At 42.6% G+C, this 22,357-nt stretch overlaps 1 protein-coding gene across 1 annotated transcript in view; it reads left to right on the plus strand.

Moving 5' to 3' along the window:
- The first annotated feature begins 1,854 nt into the window (after positions 1-1,854).
- The window catches only part of TAF4 (TATA-box binding protein associated factor 4), a 32,985-nt gene continuing 12,482 nt past the window's right edge, over positions 1,855-22,357 (plus strand). The window contains exons 1-5 of the mRNA XM_072414468.1: positions 1,855-2,557; positions 4,607-5,527; positions 19,255-19,427; positions 20,377-20,496; positions 22,130-22,249. Of these exons, the coding sequence (XP_072270569.1) occupies positions 2,269-2,557; positions 4,607-5,527; positions 19,255-19,427; positions 20,377-20,496; positions 22,130-22,249 (1,623 nt within the window). The 5' untranslated portion in view covers positions 1,855-2,268. The remainder of the gene's footprint in view (positions 2,558-4,606; positions 5,528-19,254; positions 19,428-20,376; positions 20,497-22,129; positions 22,250-22,357) is intronic.

Consider the following 22,357-nt stretch of genomic DNA (forward strand, 5'->3'; position numbering starts at 1 on the left):
GTTGGTTGTGCACAATGCATTTGTTTGTTGGTTGGTTGTACATCAATGCATGTGTTGGTTTGTTGTGCACAATGCATTTGTTGGTAAGCATACTTGGCAAGACTGGCACTGAGCCTGCAGAAGCCACCCAGGTGATCACTGACTCCAGTAACCTCCTTCAAGAAGTTTCTTGTAACATTTTTTTTTAAACTGTACATGAAAATTAATACTTTATATCAGTGGCAGAAGTAGCCAACAATGGATGCTTGTGAAGACTTGGGGCCCCTTATGGAGGGTATGGGGCCCTTGTGCAGCAGCAAACTTTGTACCTCTCTGCTTTAGAAGCAGCTAAGCAGAGACTCTTACAACAAACATGCTATGTCAGTGTTTCCCACCCTTGAGCAACTTGTTCCTCTCAGACCAGTTTAGGTGACACTGATGATCTTTTTGGTGGCATTCTTCCCACTGACCATCAAACTAATGTACTGTGAGATGTAGATACATTGTAGCAGAAAGTTTACTTTCTGCTACTTTTTTTATCAATGATAAAAAGTTCGATAAAAGCTCTAGAACCCTAGCGTTCCACAAAACCCGGGTTGAGAAACACTGATCCAGATGGTAACCCTAGACCTCAGCCAAAGCCCCAGTGAATGTCCAAGGGGTCCGGCTACAATTTTCACTCTCTTGCAATAAACCAGTGAAATAGCATTGGTTAGACCTGGAACATGCACAGCTCAGCTTTGACACCCAGAGTGGTTTTTTTTATTATAAATTATGAACAGGATTTCTATAGCACCAACATTTTACACAGCGCTGTACATTAAATAGGGGTTGCAAATGACAGACACAAGAGGACCCTGCCCTGGAGAGCTTACAATCTAGGAGGGGGAAGTAACACACAATAGGAGGTAGTGAACGTAGGTGAGGTTGAAAACATGGGTTTGAGGACTCTTTTAAATAAGCAGAAAGTAGGAGCACGCCAAAATAAGAGGAGGAAGACCATTCTAGAGATTTGGGGCAGCTCTAGAAAAGTTTTGGATGTGTGCCATGTGTGTGTGATGAGGTTATGAGTGAGGAAGTCATTAGTAGGTTATTGGAGGAGAGCAGCTGGGGTAAGATACTGGGACATCACCTGCCTGCCCATGGACTTTATTTCCACATTAAAGTGGACCAATCATAAAGAAAAGAGTAGCTTTCATGTAATATAATAAGTGTTAGTGTGTCATTTTTTGAGAGGAAACCCACAGCCCCCTCACATATCTGAGGGGACAGCGAGCTGCTACTTTGCACATTGCTTGGTCCTGGCATACACAGAGGAGACGTTCCTGGAATGTAGAAAATAAAACATACACAAGGCGATCGGCACTTTAACATTTTCAGCAAGGCGATTCCACGCCCGCACACTGAGATCAGGTGACCTAAGAGGCCAGAAGACTGGACAGTGCAGCAATGAGTGGATTTGGTGTGTGGAGGGAACAGTAAGTAAAATCCAAGTTATGTTTCATCTGTTGTCACCCATTATTCTGTCTTTGCACATTTTACAAACCTGGTCCTCTGTAGTTTGCAGGAAAAAAAAAACAATACATTAAAATGTCAATGTCTCAAAGTGCAATAAATGATGAATAAGAAAGCATTGTCATAAGGAAAATGGTGATTTATTATATTTACACCAAGGCTTGGCATTACCTCACCACAATGGAGCCCTGGTAATATCTCTGGGTTGAGAGATGCCAGCAGGTCATGCACAGGTCAGTGGGTGAGCAGCTCAGTGGGCACACATGCAGGAAGGAGGTGATGGCCCTTCAGCACCTCCTAGCCCCGCCCCCCGCCGGGTGTCCCGCGCTCTGCCTCCTCCCCGCCCCCTTAGTCTGGAAAGGCGCGGGTTGCGAGTTTCCCGTCAGCCGAGTCCCCGCTCTTCTCAGCCCGGGCAGGTGTGGTTCCCCTCAGCCCGCCGCTCACCCGCAGCCATTTTGAATGCTCCAGACAAAGAGCCCCTGCCCCCCCTACTCCGCTCCCACACAGCCACTCCGTGTGCCGCTTTCCACTTCCAAGGGCAGCCCCGAGCTCCAGCACCCCACCAGGCCCGGCTCCTTGGTCCCCAGCCGACCGCCACCCCCTTCGTTCTTCTCCTTATCCCTCCACACCACCAAATCCCGCTCGCAGCCATTTGCCCGCGCCTAATATAGGGCGACCGCGGCCAATGGGAGCGCTGCCTCGCCGTGACGTAGGCGTCCAGCCGCGCAGGCGCATTTGGCCGCTGCCCTCTTGAGTTTGAGCGGCGGAGTAAAGATGGCGGCGGGTTCGGATCTGCTGGATGATTTCTTCAACACGGACGTGGACGAGAAAGTGGTCAGCGATCTGGTGGGCTCCCTGGAGTCCGAGCTGGCGGCCGCAGCCCACCACCACCATCACCACCACCACCCGCAGCAGCAGCCACAGCCGCACCCGGGAGCCCCCGAGGTCCGCAGCCAGGCCCTAGCCAACCATGTTGCCAGCCCTGCTGGAGTAGGAACCACCGCCGCCGCCGGGGGACAGCCAGAAGCCAAGATCGGACTCGCCCAGGACCTCCCTAAGACGGGTGAGCAGGGCAGACTGTGCCTGGGGCAGGTGTAGGGGTGCCATGGCAGTGCCAGTGTGCCAGCTCTGCTCTGGATGTTTGACATGAGTGTGCCAGCTGCAGCACCCCAACAACTTGTTCTGATGAGGACCCAGCAATGTTTCATCACTTCCCTGACTTCCCTGACCCTGTCTGGTGAACTTGAGGTGTCTGGGCACTCTGGGTGCAGGTGGCATGGTGCCCTGGCACCTCTGAGGGCATCAGAGTTATGCAGGGATGGCAGGGGGCATGCTGGCTTCTATCTTTTATTTGTAGGGTTTCTGCTTGGAAAGTAGCAGCTGGTAGGGCACTGCCAGCACCTGGGGGGTGCCAGGATCATGCCAAGTATAATATGAAGGTTGTAAGCCGATAGATTCATGTCAGAGATGAGCCTGCTGTGTGTTGGGCTTTGTTTGTGATCCTGGTGCTATGCTGGGCAGGTGTAGAGGTGCCCTGGCAGTGCCACATGCCAGCTATGCCCAGGGGATGACAGGAGTGTGCCAACTGCTTTATTCTGGGTAAACTGGGTCAGAGGAGAGGCCAGGAATGTCACGTCACCTTCTGGAGGTTGTCTGGGAAGTTTGCTGCATTTGTCAGAGAAGAAGCTGGTTGCTGTTGCAGTTCTAAGGGTGGCAGGGTTATAAGGTCCATGTTGGTTTATATAATTTGTTCCCACAGCTTGCACTTGGAAGGTAGCAGCCATTATGCCAATGTCATCCAATCCTGGGGTTTCCGGGGGTACCCATAGGGTCCATGTTGGCTTCCATCATTTCTTCCCGGAGCTTGCACTTAGAAGGTAGCAGCCAGTATGTCAATGTGCCAGGTGAGGTGCCAGGGCTGTTCCAAGTCCATAGGCTGACGAGGAGTTCTCGGTGTGTTTTTAGGTTGTTGGGGTATAACTGGTGACCCGGAGACATCTCTGAGAGGTATAAGAATGACCTGGAAAGGCTGATCCTCCAGGTACACTTATAGGGCTCAGCTGCCCACAACACTAAGAATAGAATACATTTCACATTCTGATATAACATCCAGGTGGGTTATCTAAAGGATGCCTGGACATAGAGCCCGATATCTGATAGAGGTAGAGTTGTGCCTCTAGAGCAGTTAAACAAGCTAACCAGCGTGGTCAATGAAGCATTTTATAGAATGATGAGGATCAGATATAAATTGCAGCATCAGAAGCAACCAGTTACCAACTTTTTTTAGTGCTGCATTTTGCAATTGTTTTTTTGCTGCCTTTTGGGATAATCCTGTTTGTCCTGATTCTAGGAGGTTGATAGGTGGCAGCTTGGTTTGGTCGTACCTTGGTATGGTCCAGGTGGCATTGACTGTAGAAGATTTTTGTTTGTTTCCATAGACATTCGATGCTCAGTTATTAGGGGACAGAATAGTTTTCGGAGTCATAAGGGTACAACCATCCACCCTGGTGTTCAGCATACCAAGGTCACCGCACCTCAGTGATATACCATAGTCCATATCGCCCAGCTAAAAGTTATTTCCAGTACCATAGGTTATATGGCCCAGCTAGAAGAAATTTCCAGTATATTATTCTATATCGCCCAGCTAGAAGTCATTTCCAGTACCATAGTCCATATCGCCCAGTTAGAAGTAATTTCCAGTACTATAGTCCATATCGCCCAGCTTGAAGTAATTTCCAGTACCATAGTTTATATGGCCCAGCTAGAAGTCATTTCCAGTATATTAGTCCATATCGCCCAGCTAGAAGTCATTTCCAGTACTATAGTCCATATCGCCCAGCTAGAAGTCATTTCCAGTACCATAGTCCATATCGCCCAGCTTTTCCAGTACCATAGTCCATATCGCCCAGCTGGAGGACATTTCCATTCAGTTCTGCCAGCTTAGGACTTCTGGTCTCTGCTCGCTTTGAGCTTTTAGTTGTTTTACAAGTTCTGTGAACTCCATGCACTATCTCTAACTGATCATTGCTTATCCTGCCTTGCAGATGTTGATTTTTTTATTTAGAATTAAACATGATACTTCTTTGATTTCACAATATTGCTTTGTCCGTAGGTGCAGCCGTACCTGGAGTCCAAGGAGGCGTTATTAACAATACACGACCGCAAACAGCAGCTCAGCCAGATGGAGTGCAGACTGCTGGATCGGAGGCGGGAGGAGCGCTCAGTCAGGCCAAAGCTGGGGTCCTAGGCAATATTGTAACTGCTTTGCCCAACCACGGCTCAGGTAATGGTAAACCTGCAGCCCTTCAGACCATGAATGGAAATAATGTTGTTATAAATTCTCATGGACCAGGGGGACATGGAACTCCGTTTCAGGGGAACAGTAACCCGGCACCAGGTGTTAATCTTGTCAATAATGGCCCTGCGCCTGTCACCAAGGGTGGTGTAAACGCAGCTGCCAATACGGTGATCCAAACTTCTTATCTTGCAACCACCAATGTGTCGGCCTCTGTCATCTCCTCATCTGCATCGACTGCAGGGGCAGCTGGACAGCCCACAGGCATGGCAGGTGTACCCACTACTGTAGCGCTGGTAAGACCTCTTGTGCATCAGGGAGTGCCAGCTACCCAGAACGGAAGCAATACTGTGATTAATTCCCCTTTGCCAGCTCCAGGTGGGGTCTCTTTGCAAATGAACAGCCAACCCAGCCCGGCTCCTAGCCAGGTGATCAAATCTGAGTCCCCAAAAACTATTATTCAGACTCCTCAGCAGAGCCAGCCCGCCCCTGGGAATATGGTTATTGGACAGACTATGCAAGCAGGACATCCGGGCCCTGGAGGAACAGCGCCTGCTCCCGGCACCCCGACAGCAATGGGTAAACCTACAGTTAGCACTGTGCCTCCAAGCTTGCCAAGGACTCCTACAGCACCTGCTGGGGGCATCAGGGCGACCATAACACCACCAATGTTAGCGCCGCGGGTGCAACAGCCTCCACAGAACCCACCAAACATCCAAAACTTTCAGCTTCCTCCAGGTAAGAAATTTCATTTTCTTGGGGTCAAGTTCATGGTTTGTAAGAAGCGTACTGTGCACGCCTCCCACTGTTTATACTGCAGGTCATTGTCATCGCTGTCTCACAGCCACTCGCTGCTCTGCAGCTTTCTATGAGTGTCACATGGGGCAGCATTTTGACAGCTTCAAAAGAGTAAACTATTCCTCTTGTGCAAATATTGTAGTGTCAACACTTCTCATTCACCTAGAGTTCCCCTAGCCCTCCATACCCCCAAGTGCCTTCCTGCCCGCTTGGTATACACAGGGGCAGTGTAATATATTTTAACACTTCAACTTTTAGCTTTGTCCCACCAACTCATTCATGTTGCTGGGACCTATAACTAACTTTAACAGTCGCAGAACTGCCAAGCAAATATAGAAGCTGCAAGCTGTAATTTTGACTAATAAATATTTTTTTTTCAATTGTTCACTTGAGTGAAATAAATTTTCCTGAAAGATTTTTTTATCAACCTACGCTACAAAGTTTTATTATTTAGTTATGTAGTTAGACTTATTGTAGCGTGCTTCACCTTTTTTAGCTTGTTTGGATTTTTTTGTCTTATTGATTTGTTGTTTAGTTTGCATTTTAACTTGCTTTGAGTGTTTGGTTGGCTTTGTAGCTTGCTGCGGTACGGGTGTTTAGTTGATCTTATAGCTTGCTTTGGTTGTTGAGTCACTCTTTTCACTTGCTTTACTTTTTTTTTAGTTGTTTTTGTAGCTTGTTTTCAGTGTTGGAGTTGGTGTTATAGCTTGCTAAGGGTGCTTGGTTGGTCTTTTTGTTGATTTTGTGGTTGTGTTGATCATTTTAGCTTGCTTTGAGTATTGGGTTGCTCTTTTCACTTGCTTTATTTTTGAGTTGGTTTCATAACTTGTTTTAACTTGTTTAGTCTTAATATAACTTTTTTCTGTAACTCGTGCCACCTCAAGCTATGACATTGCATTTTAGAACTGCAATCCAATTTTTGATTTTCTGATTTGTAATCTTTTACATTCTTTGAATATGTTAGAATGGTTCCCCACTGTTTTCACTGATGAATTAAATACCAGCGATTGAACTTTCCTGCCAGTTTGTGGATCATTATGAAGTCCGTCAGCTGGTGTCACTAGAGGTTTATGTACCTGCTTGCTGGAGCAGTTGCTCCGTGATCCACATATTTCTATCTTGTCCTCTGTTAAAAGTTTCATCCAAGTGCCCTGATTTATAGGAATTGTTTTCCCATGTCTCCCTGTTTTTGAGTTCATTGTGGCTTTGTCCTTTAAACTAAAGTAAAGTTGTGTTTTCTAGAGCTGACATGCTGATAGTTCAAAAGTGACAGCTGCAATCTGATTGGCTGGCATTAGTTATGCTTTTCCTCGCCCCTTTAAAATGTCTTTATTTCACAAAGCCAATGAGGGGTCTTTATTTGGTGACGAATGCTGTACTTTTCCTGAAAAAGAGGGGGGTGGAATTTGTACAGATTACACACCATTATTTCTCTTACCTCCGTTTTGCAGACCGATTTATAGAACAATGCACTTTCCATGCCCAGTTTTCCTGTGATAAATCTTTAGTTCATGCTAAGCCACAGGTTAGAGTAGTTTGAGCGCCTTTTTTACTTCTAAGTCTGTAGATTTTTGTGGCCGTCACGTTGGTTGACACTTCACTTCAGTAGTGCCGCCTTTCTGAAAAGTTCTGTTTGCTTTCATCCTTTTCTGTCCGCTGCGTTTGGTTGTGAGAAGTTGTAGAACTTCACGTTCTAGTTTACATTCTCCTTATCAAAGTGGAATTTGTGGCTCTGAACCAAGCTATGGTTAAGTTGCTTGTATTACAAACTACTGCGGCATGAAAATTTAGATCTTGGAATTGTAAGCTGAAAAACATCACGTGATTTATTTGTTATTCTAGAATAGGCTTTAGTTGTTTTGTTGTGTAGGAGATTTTTAGGTTTTCCCTTTTTTTGTTATACAGGAAACCTTTTAAACTGATCTGCATGTATTACTTGTAGCAACCATCATCTAGGTCAGGGGTGCCCACACTTTTTTGGCTTGCGAGCTACTTTTAAAATGACAAAGTCAAAATGATCTACCAACAATAAAAACTTGGACCTAATAACTCCTGTGCACGATAGAGTTCATTTTAAAAGGCAGGGCTCCGTGATCTACTCGTGTTGCCCTTGCGATCCACCTGTTTGTCACCCCTGATCAGGGTCATTGCTGTCACTTTTTCATCTTTACTTTACTTTAATTATTTATATAGTATAAATGTTTTGTGTAACTTATTTATATGTGTGACTATTAAAGTGAATGTACAGCCAAGATGTTGTTTTGTGGACTGGTTACAACCTATGCCTGGTCCCCATTAAGGAGACTTAGTGATAACTTGTGCATAACTTTTAGAAACAGTCGGGACACAAGGACATCACTGGAAATATTTCAATCAGGGAGCCTTTTCCCTCCACTTTGAAAAAATCTTCTTTCTGTGTCACTAACATGAAATGAAGGGAGAAATCCCTGATCCCTGAGTCCCAACACTTCCCTGCGCTTTCCAAAACAAAGAGTTTTCAGGTTTACATGTATATAAATTTCTGTTCTATTTACCATACAGAAATATACTTTAAAAGGAGAAACAGACCTAATATTTAATCGCAGGTTTTCTTTCTGTCTGAAGGCTTTGATAAGTTACTTTTCTTGTTGGGTCAGGGTTCCTCCTTAATGCATATTCTATGATCACACTGCTTGTTTAGCTTCTTCTTTGCTAGTTTTCACTCTCATGCTGCTCCTTTGGGACTTTACAAAAGTTGGTCCTAAGAAGTTTTTTCCTGCCACCCCCATGTTATAGCATGGGCTAACTGATAAGCCAAAAACTGAGCAATGAAATGTATTCGTCACATAGAAGTCTTCCCTGAAAGTGCTGTTGCTTCCAGTGACTGAACTGAGCAGTAGAGAAATTGATGGTGGGGTCACCTTTAAAATGAACATTCTTCTTTATACTGTATGTTCTCATCTCCACCTACCCAACACTATAAGCGGTGTTCAATTCAGAAATATTTTTTAAGCCAGGTGAGAAGAATTTGTAGGTTGGTGGAAGTCCGTGTATTGTGACAAGTGTTCTCTCCCGCCCCTTTTAGCCGGGCGCCCCACCCGGCACTTTTCAGGGACCACCTGGCTTTTTTAGCTGGTTACTGATGAGTTGGGTAACAATACAGGGGTTGCCACTGCCCTATCATTTCTTCCCAACCATCTTGAACATTTTTCTGTGTTGAATGCTGAACTCAGCCAGGTGGTTACTGAAAAGTAAAAGTGGCTGGGGAGAACACTGTATCCTCATCACACAACTGCCTTGGGAGCCTAAGAAATTCCCTTTTACTTCCAGGTATGGAGGAACATGTGTCCTGGTCAATGTGACAGCTCTAGGGGAATCAGGACTTTTACACTGGGAGTCCATAGCCCTATGTGAACAATGACTGCCCATCTTGTAGTTTATATATCTTCTTTTCATTCCTGAAAGGTGGAAGGGAGTGCAGAGTAAATAGAAGAGAAAGTGTTCATGGGGTGCTGTGTTTAAGAGACACTTTAATAAAGAGTAAATTATTTCTCCATAAGTCCTTCTTGATACATATTACTGTCCTACTGGCTGCAAAAAGTCATATTGTTCTCAGGGCACCAAGAGTTGGGTACTCCCCAGTGTTCGTTCCCAGGGCACTGTAGCTCTTGAAGAGGACGAACTCTAAACTTGAGATGGCATGAGGCTGGACATGCCACTCCTTTATTGGGAAGTCTTTCTATTTTCATTTTGTGTCTGTGCCGCTTTAAAAGCAACATATTGCCCTACCCATGCCAAGCAAAGGCTTACTTTATTCCAAACATTTAACAACTTCGGCCAAAAAGTATGCAGTCTAAAGTTAGTTTTTTTGCATTGACTGTTTCTTCTAAATGTCCATAAGATGTTGCTTTCTTGCTCCCTGATTATTTATCCTGGTTTATGTCATTATAATCAGATCAAATCATTAATGAAAGTCTGTAAAATATTTGTCCTGGTTTATTTTTCTCATTATGATCAGAACACCTTTAAGATGCCACATGACCTGATTTGGCACCAGGAGTTATTTGAGGAAAGTACACGGAGAGAAATGTGTCCTTTGAAGCCATTAGATCTTAACAAGATGTAATGTTATGCTGTCCATTAATGCATTGATTTCTTTCCATTCAGTGGAATGCCCGACCCGATAGTTTTTTAGGATGAATGCTGAAAAAGTTGCTGGTTAACAGTCCATGTTTTCTAGGGTTTATTAAACTGTCAGAACTATTGGTTCGGTATGTGTATTACCAAGCTTACCCTCCTTTCATCTGGAATTCCTTGTGTAGGAGTTATTAGATTTTATAAATATAGAAAGAACATTTTCAGCATTTTTCCAGGCTGTTGCTTCCTAAACAATCTGATCCATACAAAGGGGAACAAGGGGATCGATTTAAAGCCAAGAAAACTCGCCAAGCATTTGACCATCATTAGGCTGCATTGCATCCTTTGGCATAAATCGATACTTTTCCATTCAGTTTATTTGCAAATATGGAAATAAGCAAGCAGAAATAACACTGTTATGAAAAGCTAAAACTCACACGTGGTATTGCTGCAACCTGGAGCTTGTAATAATTGGCTTTACCTAGATGGTGCGTCCAATTTAAGTAAGGTGTTGTTATTGTGTCCTGGTGCTATGATGCTCTGGGAATGGCCATATAGCCCGTCAGACACCGAAAAGTAAGGAACACTGGGACATGGGGACATTCAGTCCTGTTGGGTCTCACTTTTTGGAAAGAGACCATCACATAAGTTTAGGGGGAACATAAGAAGCACTTTATGTACTTTACCCCCAGTTCAGTTGGGGGCTGGCATTCTCCTTTTACATATTACTGCTCCAAATTATGGACAGAACCGCGGTACACCTTAGTTGTGGCCCCGCATTGTAGAGGGTTATGACTTCCGTGACTGCGGCCTGGAGCTACTTTCAAGGGAGATTACAAAAGTAAGGTAAGTAGAATTAGTTCTTATGTGACCCCTGGATCTAAATTCTATTGGCAGATGAAGCTTTACATTTGATGGTCACACTGAGTTTTCAACGTGGTACCTAGGAATTGCCAGAGAGATTTATTATGAGAGAGGAAAAAATAAAGGTTTATACACATTTCTGTACACAGATAGTGTTGGATGGGTAGGCAGGAGAAATAGCTTTACATCTGAAAGAGGAATAGAATGGGTCCCTTTACATCGCCGGGTGGGAAGAAATTTTAGGTGGGTGGCAGCCCCTGTATTGTGACCAAACTCTTTGGTAACCACCCAAAAACAGCCAGGTGGGTGCTGAAAAGTGCCGGGTGGTGTGCCCAGCTAAAAGTGCCTGGGGAGAACCCTGGTATGGGTCTCTTTCCATGATGAATGACACCGGTCACTTTGCATTACTCCGGGGCTGAGAATGGTACGGGTCACTTTATATAACACAGGGACTTAAGTGGGGAAGTTTACTTTCAGCTTTGCACTCTTCGTATTGTCTTTTAGTGTCAAATGACTAAAAATTCCTAACAGCATCGTATAGAACCCTTTACAATATTTGTGATGTGAGGAGCTAGGCATTTACATGAATCTGTTTTCCTCTCTAGACCTGGCATATGTGATACAACTCGAGAACTAAAATCTATATCCCTTTAAATGAAATTTTGGAGGTGTCTGGTTGTTTAGCTTTTTTGCCTCTCATTTCCATACAGATTCACAAATGAGTTTGGTTTATATTCATTGAGGGAATATGAATAGCCCGGTGTAGATCAGATCTCGCTTGTCGCTGGAACATCTTATCGGAGTACACACCTTTCTGCTTTAGGCTGCAGCTTTCCGTGATGTGAAATACGACGGCTTTCAGCCAGCAAGGAATAACTTTTCAAGGAATTTTCATGCATAAAAGTGTGGTGGGCTAATCTTCAGTCTGCATTCTAGTTTTTGCTTTGTTTTTGTGAATTTGGATTTTACAATGGAATGTGCAACCAGCTAGGTCAGTTTTCAGCAATTTGGTGTGACTGGACCTGTGAAACTTTTGCGGTGACAGTATTTTACACATTGCTGGTAGGTTTATTACAAAGTGACTTCTATGGTGTGTTAACAACTGGTGAGCAGACATCTTTATCAACAGTCACAGAATCTAATGCAGATTTTAGGTATATATCTCAGACCGGTTGTATGTTTGGTAATGATATTTATTCAGTAGAAAGTAAAACATGAGCCTCCAGTCCAGCAATCCCTTACCTTGGCGGAGATGTCATCAGTTTGCTGCAGGCAGGGGAGTCCTTTCCTCAGTCTTAATGGTATTTCTACTGTAAATTGTAGCGTAGCAAATCACATATTGAGCGTCTGCACCAATGGCTTCTCTATTGCAGACATTTCTTAATACAGCCAAAAACTAAATGGACACCTAGATTTTACATGGTTGTACACTAAACAAGATCATCATGCAATTGATGTTCTGATCGTTCACTTTTTTCTTTTAATATTTGTGTTTAAAATTATACCCATTTTATCCATCAGTGCGTCCTCTAAAGGCATCTAAAACAGAGCGATCGTCTTTACGATGAAGTCCCGAATAAAATATTCGTATGTGTCCATGCTCAACCCAGAATTTTTTTTAGCTGGGTGAAAAGAAGCTGTAGACTGGTGGCTGCCCCTTTATTGTGACCCAACTCTTCAGTAACCTCCCAAAAAACAGCGGGGTGGTTGCTGAAAAGTGCCGGGTGGTGCGCCCAGCTGAAAAGGGCTGTGGAGAACACTGGTGTGTGTGTATAGGTATTGAGACTTCTCCATACTTATATCTGTTTTGTTAAATGCTAAATCTTTTTGTTTTTTTCTTTTTCTCCAAATATTTGTTTTTTGTTTAGTCAGATTTTAAAATAATATTTATTTGTTCTTGTATTTTCCAAAATATTTTCTTTGCTGTGGATCTTCACTTGCTGCATGATGGAGTATTATGTATGGGAGTTGTATTCCAATCAGAATGGTAAAGGAAACATTAGTCTTTATATTGGAATTGATTGAATAATCTGTCCGTTCAGTTGGTTACAGTTCTGTTGGTTTATAGTACACGGTGAGTGCTTGTATTCCCGAACCCAGCTGATAATTTTGGAAATTATTGATTATATATTTGAAGGGGTAACGTTTGTGCTGGGGCGAGGTCAAAAGTTAACGGTTAGGGTTACGTTCTGGCCTGTATTTTATATTATATTTATATTAAGTAGAAGGTATTATCAGTATTTGTATTAAGTTTATTGTTCGTGTTTTAGGATTAAAGTCTATGTATACTCCAATAATTAAAGTTTTTGCTCTGGTAAATATACAACTGATTGTTATATCTATTTAATAAAAGTATATACTCCATGTTGCTGCCAGTCTCATGATCTTGTCAGTTACATATGTTGTAAGGTCTTTATTTGGTGTTTGAACTACAGATCACCCCTCTTCGTGTTATGGAGGAGGCCAAAGTGGTTTTATAGCCCTCAAACTGTTCCTCCATAGGCGGATTTTGAAGAGTAGGGTTGTCATCCAATCACAGGAAGTGTTACTTGGAGGATTATTGAGTTAAAATATGGACTGGAATTCTACAGCTTATTATTGTTTTATTCCTGTATGTCAGTACACTTTAACATGATTCTAAACTTCACATCTAGCAGCTGGTTTTATGGTGATCCGTCTCCTCTCCAACTGATTTTTCCCAGATTCAGCAGTTCATATCCTTAGCCACTGGACAGCCAGTGAATGATTGCTATTTGTCTGTGTTTTCCCATCGTCATTTTCCTTCACTTCCTGTACCAAAGATGCAACAGGAAGTCAGAACATTTGTACGTTAGGTGGGGCTTCTGAGATAGTTCCCACCACTGGCTGCACCGGAAATCTTCCCCTTTTATGTATCTATCTGTAAATTGATGGATTATAAATTACCTTCTGTCATTAAAGCGTGAGAATGGCAATGCCAAGGCATAGAATTGCTGGACTGAAGTCACTATTCTGGAGATGCATCCATTCATATATATCTTCAAATTAAAAAAGTCTAAAATCTAATCTGTCTTTCCTGTGTAAATTGTATTGGAGGTGTATAGTCTGGTGCTGGGACACATCTCAGCAGATTTCACTGACTTCACTGACTGACTGTATCTCTGCAATGAAGAATATGCAGAAACCTCTCACTAAATGAGAACGAATTGTACTCCACAGAGTGACCCGTGCTGCCGTGTCTGCTTTGCATCTGTAATGAATCACGTTTCAAGTAAAGATCACCTTCCAATTATGAAACCACCGTCATTCCTTTTACACAGTGTGTACTCTGCTCCAGTGACCCAACGTTGTTCTGACTCTGAACCCATAGGCTACACAGGCAAATTATTGTAGGACAATCTAGAAGCTCAAATTGCCTGCTAGTAATTGCTGTGTTTGGGACAGCAATGGTAGAAAAATAGAAATTTTTTTTTTTTCTTTTAGTTTTTTCAGTGGTGTCTTCTATTCTGAGAAAGCACTAACCACTAATAAAGCACTAATAATCACTGGCCGTAATATAAATTAGTACATTGGTATTTTCCTTTTTATATAGCAAATGTAAGCTCTGGTCTTTTGTTGGCTACTTGATTCTCCTAAACGCAAATCCCCTTAGGAAGCAATTTGCACACAAGCAGGTCGTCCCCAAAAATAAAAAACCTGTGAAGCATTGGCATAGCGGAGTGGCATTGGCATGGCATGGAGGAGTTGGAAGCTTGAAATCATGCAAGTTGTCACTTTTGCACCAGACTGGAGTTCATTTTTTTTGGTATTTCAAGCAACTAGCTCTGCCAGGCATTGTCACCCCAAAGTGTAATGACCGGGGCCTAGGTTAGGCATGAAGTGTTTGTTTATCAGTGACTTTTATAAACCATTTGTGTAAGGGGGGCTGGAAAAAAATCCATGACAAATTCCATGCTTACAAATAACTGTGCATAACTAGGCTTCCCCAATCCCACACATTTCATAAAAAGTCGATAGTCATGCCACTAGCTGCCCCTCAAAGGAGCTCACAGTCTAATGTCCCTATCATAGCCATATGTCTTTACCACAGTCTAAGGTAATTTTCAGCTGTAATCATGTCCATCATGCAGTTAGGATGCTAGAATAGCAGATAACATGAGATTGGTAAATGCAGTGTTCAACCCAGGCATTTTATTAAGCTCGGTGGGAAGAAGCTGTAGGTGTGTGGCAGACCCTGTATTGTGACCTAACTATTTCAGTAATCGCCCAAAAACAGCCGGAGGTTACTGAAAAGTGCTGGGTAGTGCGTCCGTCTAAAAGGTGCGGGGGAGAACACTGTAACACGTAACCAAAAGCCAATGTTCTCCCCAGTACCTTTTCTCTGGGCACTCCCCCCTGCAATTGTCAGTAACCAGTCAGCTGTTTTCAGGTGGTTACTGAAAAGTTGGGTCACAATACATGGGCACTGGTTAGCTGGGGCATAATACAAAGACAATGGAAAATGGCATAGTGGGTAAAATATAGGAGGGCAGTATAAAGTTAATAAAATAAATAGGGTTTACTGGTTTCCTATGACAACAACAACTGGGAACACTAATTTTGTCATGTGTTGCCCACCCACCCACAGCTTCTTTTCACCCAGCTTTATTAACAATTTTTGGGCGGGATCACTGCAGAAGCATACATGCTTCATGAGCAAACCGGAGCACTGTAGGTGAAGTGGAAATAGGACAGAATGAAAGAACAATCTTATACTAAAAATCAATGCTGATATCTTGGCAAAGAGGTAAATTCAAATATAAAAGCCGTATAAGAGGCATTTACCTGTCACATGCTTTTCTGTGTATCCAGTCCTGAGATTTGCACAGCTCCTTCTCACAGCTTAGATGGGTGGATGGTGCCACCAACAAGAATTCAGTGGTGTCCTCTCCAGGCCGGACTGTAGAATCACCGAGTCCTAGGACTCTTTGCTCACTTATCAGCACGTTCCTTATCAACACATCTGCATGCAGAACTTTTAATTGTCCCCAATTCTGCTCTACCTTGGTGAGTGATGATTGATACCAATGTGCCCTCAGGTAGTGACACCGGTACAGAGTTTCCTTGATTTGTCTTTTTTATTTGTATGTATTTTTTTTTTTTTTTTAATAAAGTAAATTTGATAGCTTTTTAGTAGAAAACTTTTTTCTTCCCATTAGAGAACGCTTTGTAAAATTTGTAACACTGTTTTGGTCTTGTAGGATGCGCATTAGGAGTCTGTTTTGTGCTGTAGATGACCTTCCTTGCACACAGCATCATTTCCTTTCTGACAGAATGAGGGTAGGGAGTATCACGTGTTCATGGTGGGGAGCCAGCCTAGAACTTTGGTTGCCATGGTGATAGGCATCATGGCCGTGTAGGAAGTTATGTATGTCTGCCCTGTACATGGATACCTGTCTGTGTTTTTTTTTTTAATGGAAATATATCTCCATTCACAGCATGCCGATGAACTGTTCAATGCAGCTGGGGTTTTGTTATTATGCTCATAGTTTTGTGAGATCTATGTTTGTGCACAGTAATATTATCCCATGTGTATATATATATATATATATATATATATATTCTGAGTGTATTACTGTACTGGAATTTTTAAGGTTTACTTAATTCAGGGCTATAAACCTAAATGCAAACCGCAGCCAATAATTGCTTTCCCTTTTGCATCCGTTTCACATCTGAATTGTACCAGGTCAGGTTTTAAACCTTGATTGCAGTGATCCGGTTATTGGAGAATACGATTTGCTGAGCCATGCGATTGTCTCTTGTGATGAAAAAACCCTTTGCCAGCCGCCCTCGTGCGGGGGTCGTCCCTTTGCCAGCCGCCCTCGTGCGGGGGCCGTCCCTTTGTCAGCCGCCCTCGTGCGGGGGCCGTCACTTTGCCAACCGCCTTCGTGCAGGCCTGCAGGCCCCCCCTTCGCCAGGCATGATAGGGGGCATATTTTAATTAGCCCTAATATCAGATTGATCAATCTACAGTGTAATGGTGGTAAACAAAAGCAGACCAGTCCAGTCTGTGTACCAGTCATGGTTCCCCCTATAAATAAATGAAAAAAAAAAGGAATGCAGCTACCATATTGTAGGAATGCTAAACTGCTATATCTTATTGATGGATAGATTAGAGCTTGGACTGTATGACCCACCATGGCTCGGGTTTGTGCCCCGTTGTAAAGTACTGCAAGTGGACACTTTATCTCTCACAATTACTAGAAAGTGTTTGTATATTGGCACCCAGGGATTTGGGGCACTTGCTGGAAACATCTAAAGCTGTGTTCCTAAACTTCAAGGACAGATTTGTGTCTGGTAGGAGTTATAAAGTGATTTCCCTGACACTGGAAATATCAAGAATTCTGTATGTAAAATACAGCAAGTAACTTACTTTACAAATGGGCAAGCTAAAGAGATTCCCAGATGAAACAATAAAAGAGTTGGGGTGGACTGGGACACCACGTGTACTACTGAAACCCTTAAGCTACGTACACACTTCCAATTATTATCGTCGGAAAACGAACGACGAACGTTCCTGCACGATATACACGAACGATCGTATAGCACCGATCCTGCACATAGAGGTAACGACACGATCGTTCGTAGATATTGTACACACAATAGATACGATCGTTTAAGCGATAGAGGAACTATGTGCACGACAGGAAAGTGAACGGACGTTCGTTCATCACGCATGCTCTGAACATGGATGATCAACGAACGACCGTACACACGAACGATGTTCAACGATCGTCGTCCAATCCGATCCGCCGGTCCGGTCGTTCGTTTCCAGCGACTTTCCTCGTTCGTCGGCGTCGTTGGTTACTTTTTTACGAACGATTTTTTGCCCAATCGATCGTTCGTCGTTCGATTGGAACGATAAAAATTGGAAGTGTGTACGCACCTTTAGAAGGTAGGTTTTGGGTACTTTCACATTATGGCAGCCTTCCTTGTACTTTCCTATAGCCATGGCAGGACTGAACTCCCAGCCGCTGGTCGGTCCCCGTCACCATTTTTTTCTTTTTACTAATATGTCTGGTAACTGAGCAGGCACTGATGTAACTTCTGAGTTACCTTGCTACACATGCAAACAGGAATGTTTTTTGGCAGAACAGACACATTTTCTCCCACCAAAAATAACTCTAAATTATTTATATAATAGAAATAGTTGTAGAGCAAAGTATGCTTCTGCACAATTTTAAACAAATAACATAAAATAATGGTCATCTTCGTTGCAAACTGAATATTGTCCCTATGATTGGTAGGTCCTGGCATTGTAAATATATGGAAATCAATTTCCATCTTCCTTTATATACATTACTGCATTAAGGCCTTTGGAATGTCTTGTTTTGCTTGCATGTTTTTGTTGGCCCCTTGGATAAGATTGCTAAAATTGAGTAAATGGGAATAGAGCTTTGCATTGCTATTCTGCCTTGTTAACCTAAATATATAGAACCATTGAATAAAGCCACTTGGTAGTCCTTCGTGGCTGCCCTATTTATTTTTTCCTTTTTATTTCCCTGGTGATTATGCCCTTTCTGTGCAAAGGTGACCACTCTCGCTCACTGTAAATCTGTAAAGGAGCAGTGTTGTCATCACACACTTCTACACGAACAGAACAAAATTCTTTCAGCATCAAAAGTAAACAAGTTGCTTGGATTTGCATATTCTTTAATATAAACTTACTGGACATGTTAAATCATGTATTGCGGGTAACAGACACATTGCAGGGTTCCATAGTTTTTATTTCCTGCATTGCTATAAATAGGCTCTTCCTAAAACAATCATTTTATGTTCAAATCTTCAGGAGAATTGTGGAAAATAATCAGCAATGCCTTGGGTGTGAATGAGCTTTTAGTTCACAAGAACAGAGCCTGGAATGATTTGAGCTGTATACCTTATTATAACATTTTTGCCTCTGGATAAATGCCCTCCCTGGGTTGTTCGGCGCTAATGCTCTAGATTGGTCTGAGCTACCAGAAAGGCTAAAATAAACTTGTCAAGAAGAAAGCACCCGTCCCCGGCAGTCCGGCTTCTTCTCCTGGGCACACAAATGTATCATCAGACCGCACACGTCCTCAGCTCAACCCTGCAGACTGAGTGCTGGCTAAATTCAATATTTCCTGGCTGTGACATGATCGTATCATTAGCCAGGATCTCTTGGTCCAAAACACAAGCTGCCTTTCACATCTGATTGTAGTGATTGTTACATATGACACTGCCATTATTAAATGAAAGAAAAATTCAGATGGCAGAACTAATAAGAGGAACGCTCAGATTTGCACCCATTACACTAGCAGAACTAGCACAGAATACTAATGTCAAGAGTTTGTAAAACCTGATACAGCAGCCAATCAGATTTCAGTGGATTCATAGTTTTATATATTTGTCAGTGAATCTTTTTTTTTTTTTCCAACAACGAATGAATTGCCAAACTTATGAATAAAGTGCACCTGTCAACTATCCGTTTTGGATATTCCACTTGCCGTTATTTTGCAATGCTTTCTTGCTTTCACATTTACATGTCATGGGAAAGGTAAAATCACTCATAAATTATATTTTGTGGCAGCTTGTCCTTTCAGACTTTCTTATTATTATTGGCTCTGCAAAAACTAAATTAGGAGTTTTAAATCTTAGAATCTCACTGGTATCTAGCTCTTATTTATGTCCCAATAATATCTTTTCAGGGATGGTCCTGGTACGGAGCGAGAATGGGCAGCTGTTGATGATTCCCCAGCAGGCGCTGGCCCAGATGCAGGCTCAGGTTCAAGCACAGGCTCAGTCGCAGGCCCAGAATGCCATGGCTCAACGGCCTGCAACGCCCACCACTGCCCCACCGGTGCAAATTTCCACAGTACAGGTATGGCTGTCAATCAAAGTGTTTTACATGCATTGTTAATGAAAGGGTTCTGTAGTCATATTACAGTGTTTGTGACCTCAGTCGGTACCTGAGCACACTTTACTACTTTCTGGTTACGTAAGGGGCTGTCATTGGGACTAATACTATCCGAGAGGAGCAACTCTCTTTTTATTGTAGTCATATTACAGGTTTAGCTGTGCATGTGTGGTATGTATTGTTCATATCAATCAGGCAGCAGACGCATAAAGAAAGATTCTGATTCTTCAAGCACAGAAAGAGAAGACTTGGGTAGTTCTCACCATTATATACATCCAGAATTTAGATTAGTGGGTCTGCTGGTCACTCTGATTCACAAATGTTATGGGCTCTATAATAAAGACTTGGGACTGTAGGGAACAGCCATGATGGTGATCTGTCTCTTTGCACAGAACCTGCCTTTTTTGCGGGGGAAAGGCATAAATACCTTACCGGACCTTTATTGGGACTTATTATGGGAACAACATACCTCCCCCAGCTTTTCTGATCTACATGCTTGTTCCAAAGTCAGTAGCTTAACCTAACAGCCAAACCAGGTGCATTTTCAAAAGCAAGTTGGTAGTGGCAGCGGTTTTAGATCAGGGTGCTGCACACAACATTGTGTTGCCACACAATTCATTTTGAATGGAAGCTCAACACACTAAAGCACACAAATGTGGACCATAAAAAACGCTGTACAGCTAACACATGGAAAGTTTATAATGACCCCCAATGACCGTTTATTCTAAATGCAATACTTTCTTTATATTTGTATGTTTGAACAGAAGATGATGTGGACATGACAGGTGATATATAAACACGGATTGCTCTATGATACAAATTAACCTTAAGCTGTCAGACAGCTGTTGTGTTTCTATGACAGCCTCACATTAACAAGGGTTTTATTTATTACTTTTATCTCTCCGACCTGCAGTCCCCCGGCACACCTTTACTGGCACGTCAGGTCACACCAACTACCATCATCAAGCAAGTCTCCCAGACTCCAACGACTGTGCAGGCCACCACGACACTACAGAGACCCCCTGTTGTACAAGTAAGTACCCTCTCCCCACACCTACATCATTCACCAGTTTGCCCCAGCTCATTTATTCACTGCAGGGACTGGGTGCAACAATTGCCATAACCAGCATATAAGTGCCATGCTGTGTTTGCTCATATATAGACAGAATTATGATGTCATTTCAATTCTTTAACGGTAACGGCCTTGTCAACAGCAGCCAACTGCATCTAGTTGCAACCAACAAGCTGCTTTGGTTAATATTGTGTTAATCAATTTAATGGATTTGTTTCAAAACCTGAATAAAATATGTTTTGATGTTCCTAATTCTTCATATTTTGACTTGCAAAGTGTTACCCAGTTGTTTGGCTGATCCAGATGACATCACAATCCTATCATACACACATTATGACTCGTTAATGTCTATTGATCATTTATCCCAGACTCTTATGTTGCAACGACCATCATTCTGTCATGGATCACTCTGCATGACCATCAGATATCATAAATCATAGCAATCAATTGGTTAAGAATTTGCTAGGTCCATACCAAGGATTGAGGGAAAGCAGGTTCGTTAGGCATGTTGAGCCTCCCACCTAGTGGTCACTTAGCACAACTGCAACTTGGAGCTTATTTACAATTTACTTTTTGTCATTAGAATCTACTAGCTGCTTTTGTGTTTTTAGTGATGGTGTTAGGTGACTGTATACAGTCCGAACTAAAGAACGTATTTAAATGTCTGACATTTATACAGCCTCCAAAAGTAATAGATTTATTTTTTCTGGCTCCATATATATTAACCAGGAGCTTAGGATACCTAGCACAGCAAACACAAACTTGTACTGTGAGAGATGCAGAGGGAGCCATTCATAACCTGAGCTCAGTAAATGCTAGCTGCCTGTGACCTGTCTTTGTCCTCCATATTTTATATAGTTAGTGATGTTAGAGGCAAAATTTAGAGCCTTCGAATAAACTATTATAGGCAGAATAGTAATGAAATGTGAGGGCTGATTAGAGTCCTTAAGATAACACAGAAGGATACACAGGACGCCTTTTTTGCACTTATCAAACAGATTTAACAATATTTTTAAGTGCTGCAAAAAATGTTTAGGGTTTCTATATGAGCTCCAACTTTTTATTGATGTTATGGAATTTATGTTTGTATATTACATCATTGATGTACTCCAGGAGCACTCTTGGCATCAATCTTTAGCTTAAAAACCAAAGGATCATATCCTTTTGTAATAGATGCAGACTGTCTCCTGTGCTGCCCTACCACTCTGCAGAAATAATGGTTTGCAGAGGTTCATAAGTAATAAATATAAAACCAGGTATTAGATAACTTGTACTGGCTCTATTTTAAATGCATAGATATTCTATAGGCATTCTATTGTGACTTCAGCTTTTACTTGTGCAGGTTAGAGGTATTTGAGGCCATTCTAGTGAGGGGAAGGGTTAGGGGATGTTTTTTATTTTTTAATGCTTTTTTCTTTTGTTTTTTGTAGTTTTTTCCAGTGTCGTGTTTCTAAGTTGGCACCATTGTACATTACCCAACTAGCCTGCTTTTATCACTTTTTGGGGGGAAGGGGTCTTTATTGATTTCTGTGTGCCGCAGAAATGTCAGTGCCCAGCAGCTAGTTATAACGCCCGTGTTGTCTTTCCTGCACAGAATCAGATAGTGCTCAGCACCACGGCACAAACTGCCACTTTGGGGACTGCGTCGGCCGTCCAGACTGGAACCCCACAGAGAGCGGTGCAAGGAACAGCTACCCCAGCGACAGCCACCACGGTACAGCGCCCTGAGAGCAGATTGGCGCCATCTAAAAAGATGGTGCCTTATATAGATTTCCAGACTGGTCTGTAGAATCGGCAATGTGTTGCATAGGCAAAATTACTG

Source organism: Pyxicephalus adspersus, chromosome 6 (genome assembly GCF_032062135.1).
Source record: "Pyxicephalus adspersus chromosome 6, UCB_Pads_2.0, whole genome shotgun sequence".
NCBI classification, from domain to species: Eukaryota; Metazoa; Chordata; class Amphibia; order Anura; family Pyxicephalidae; genus Pyxicephalus; species Pyxicephalus adspersus.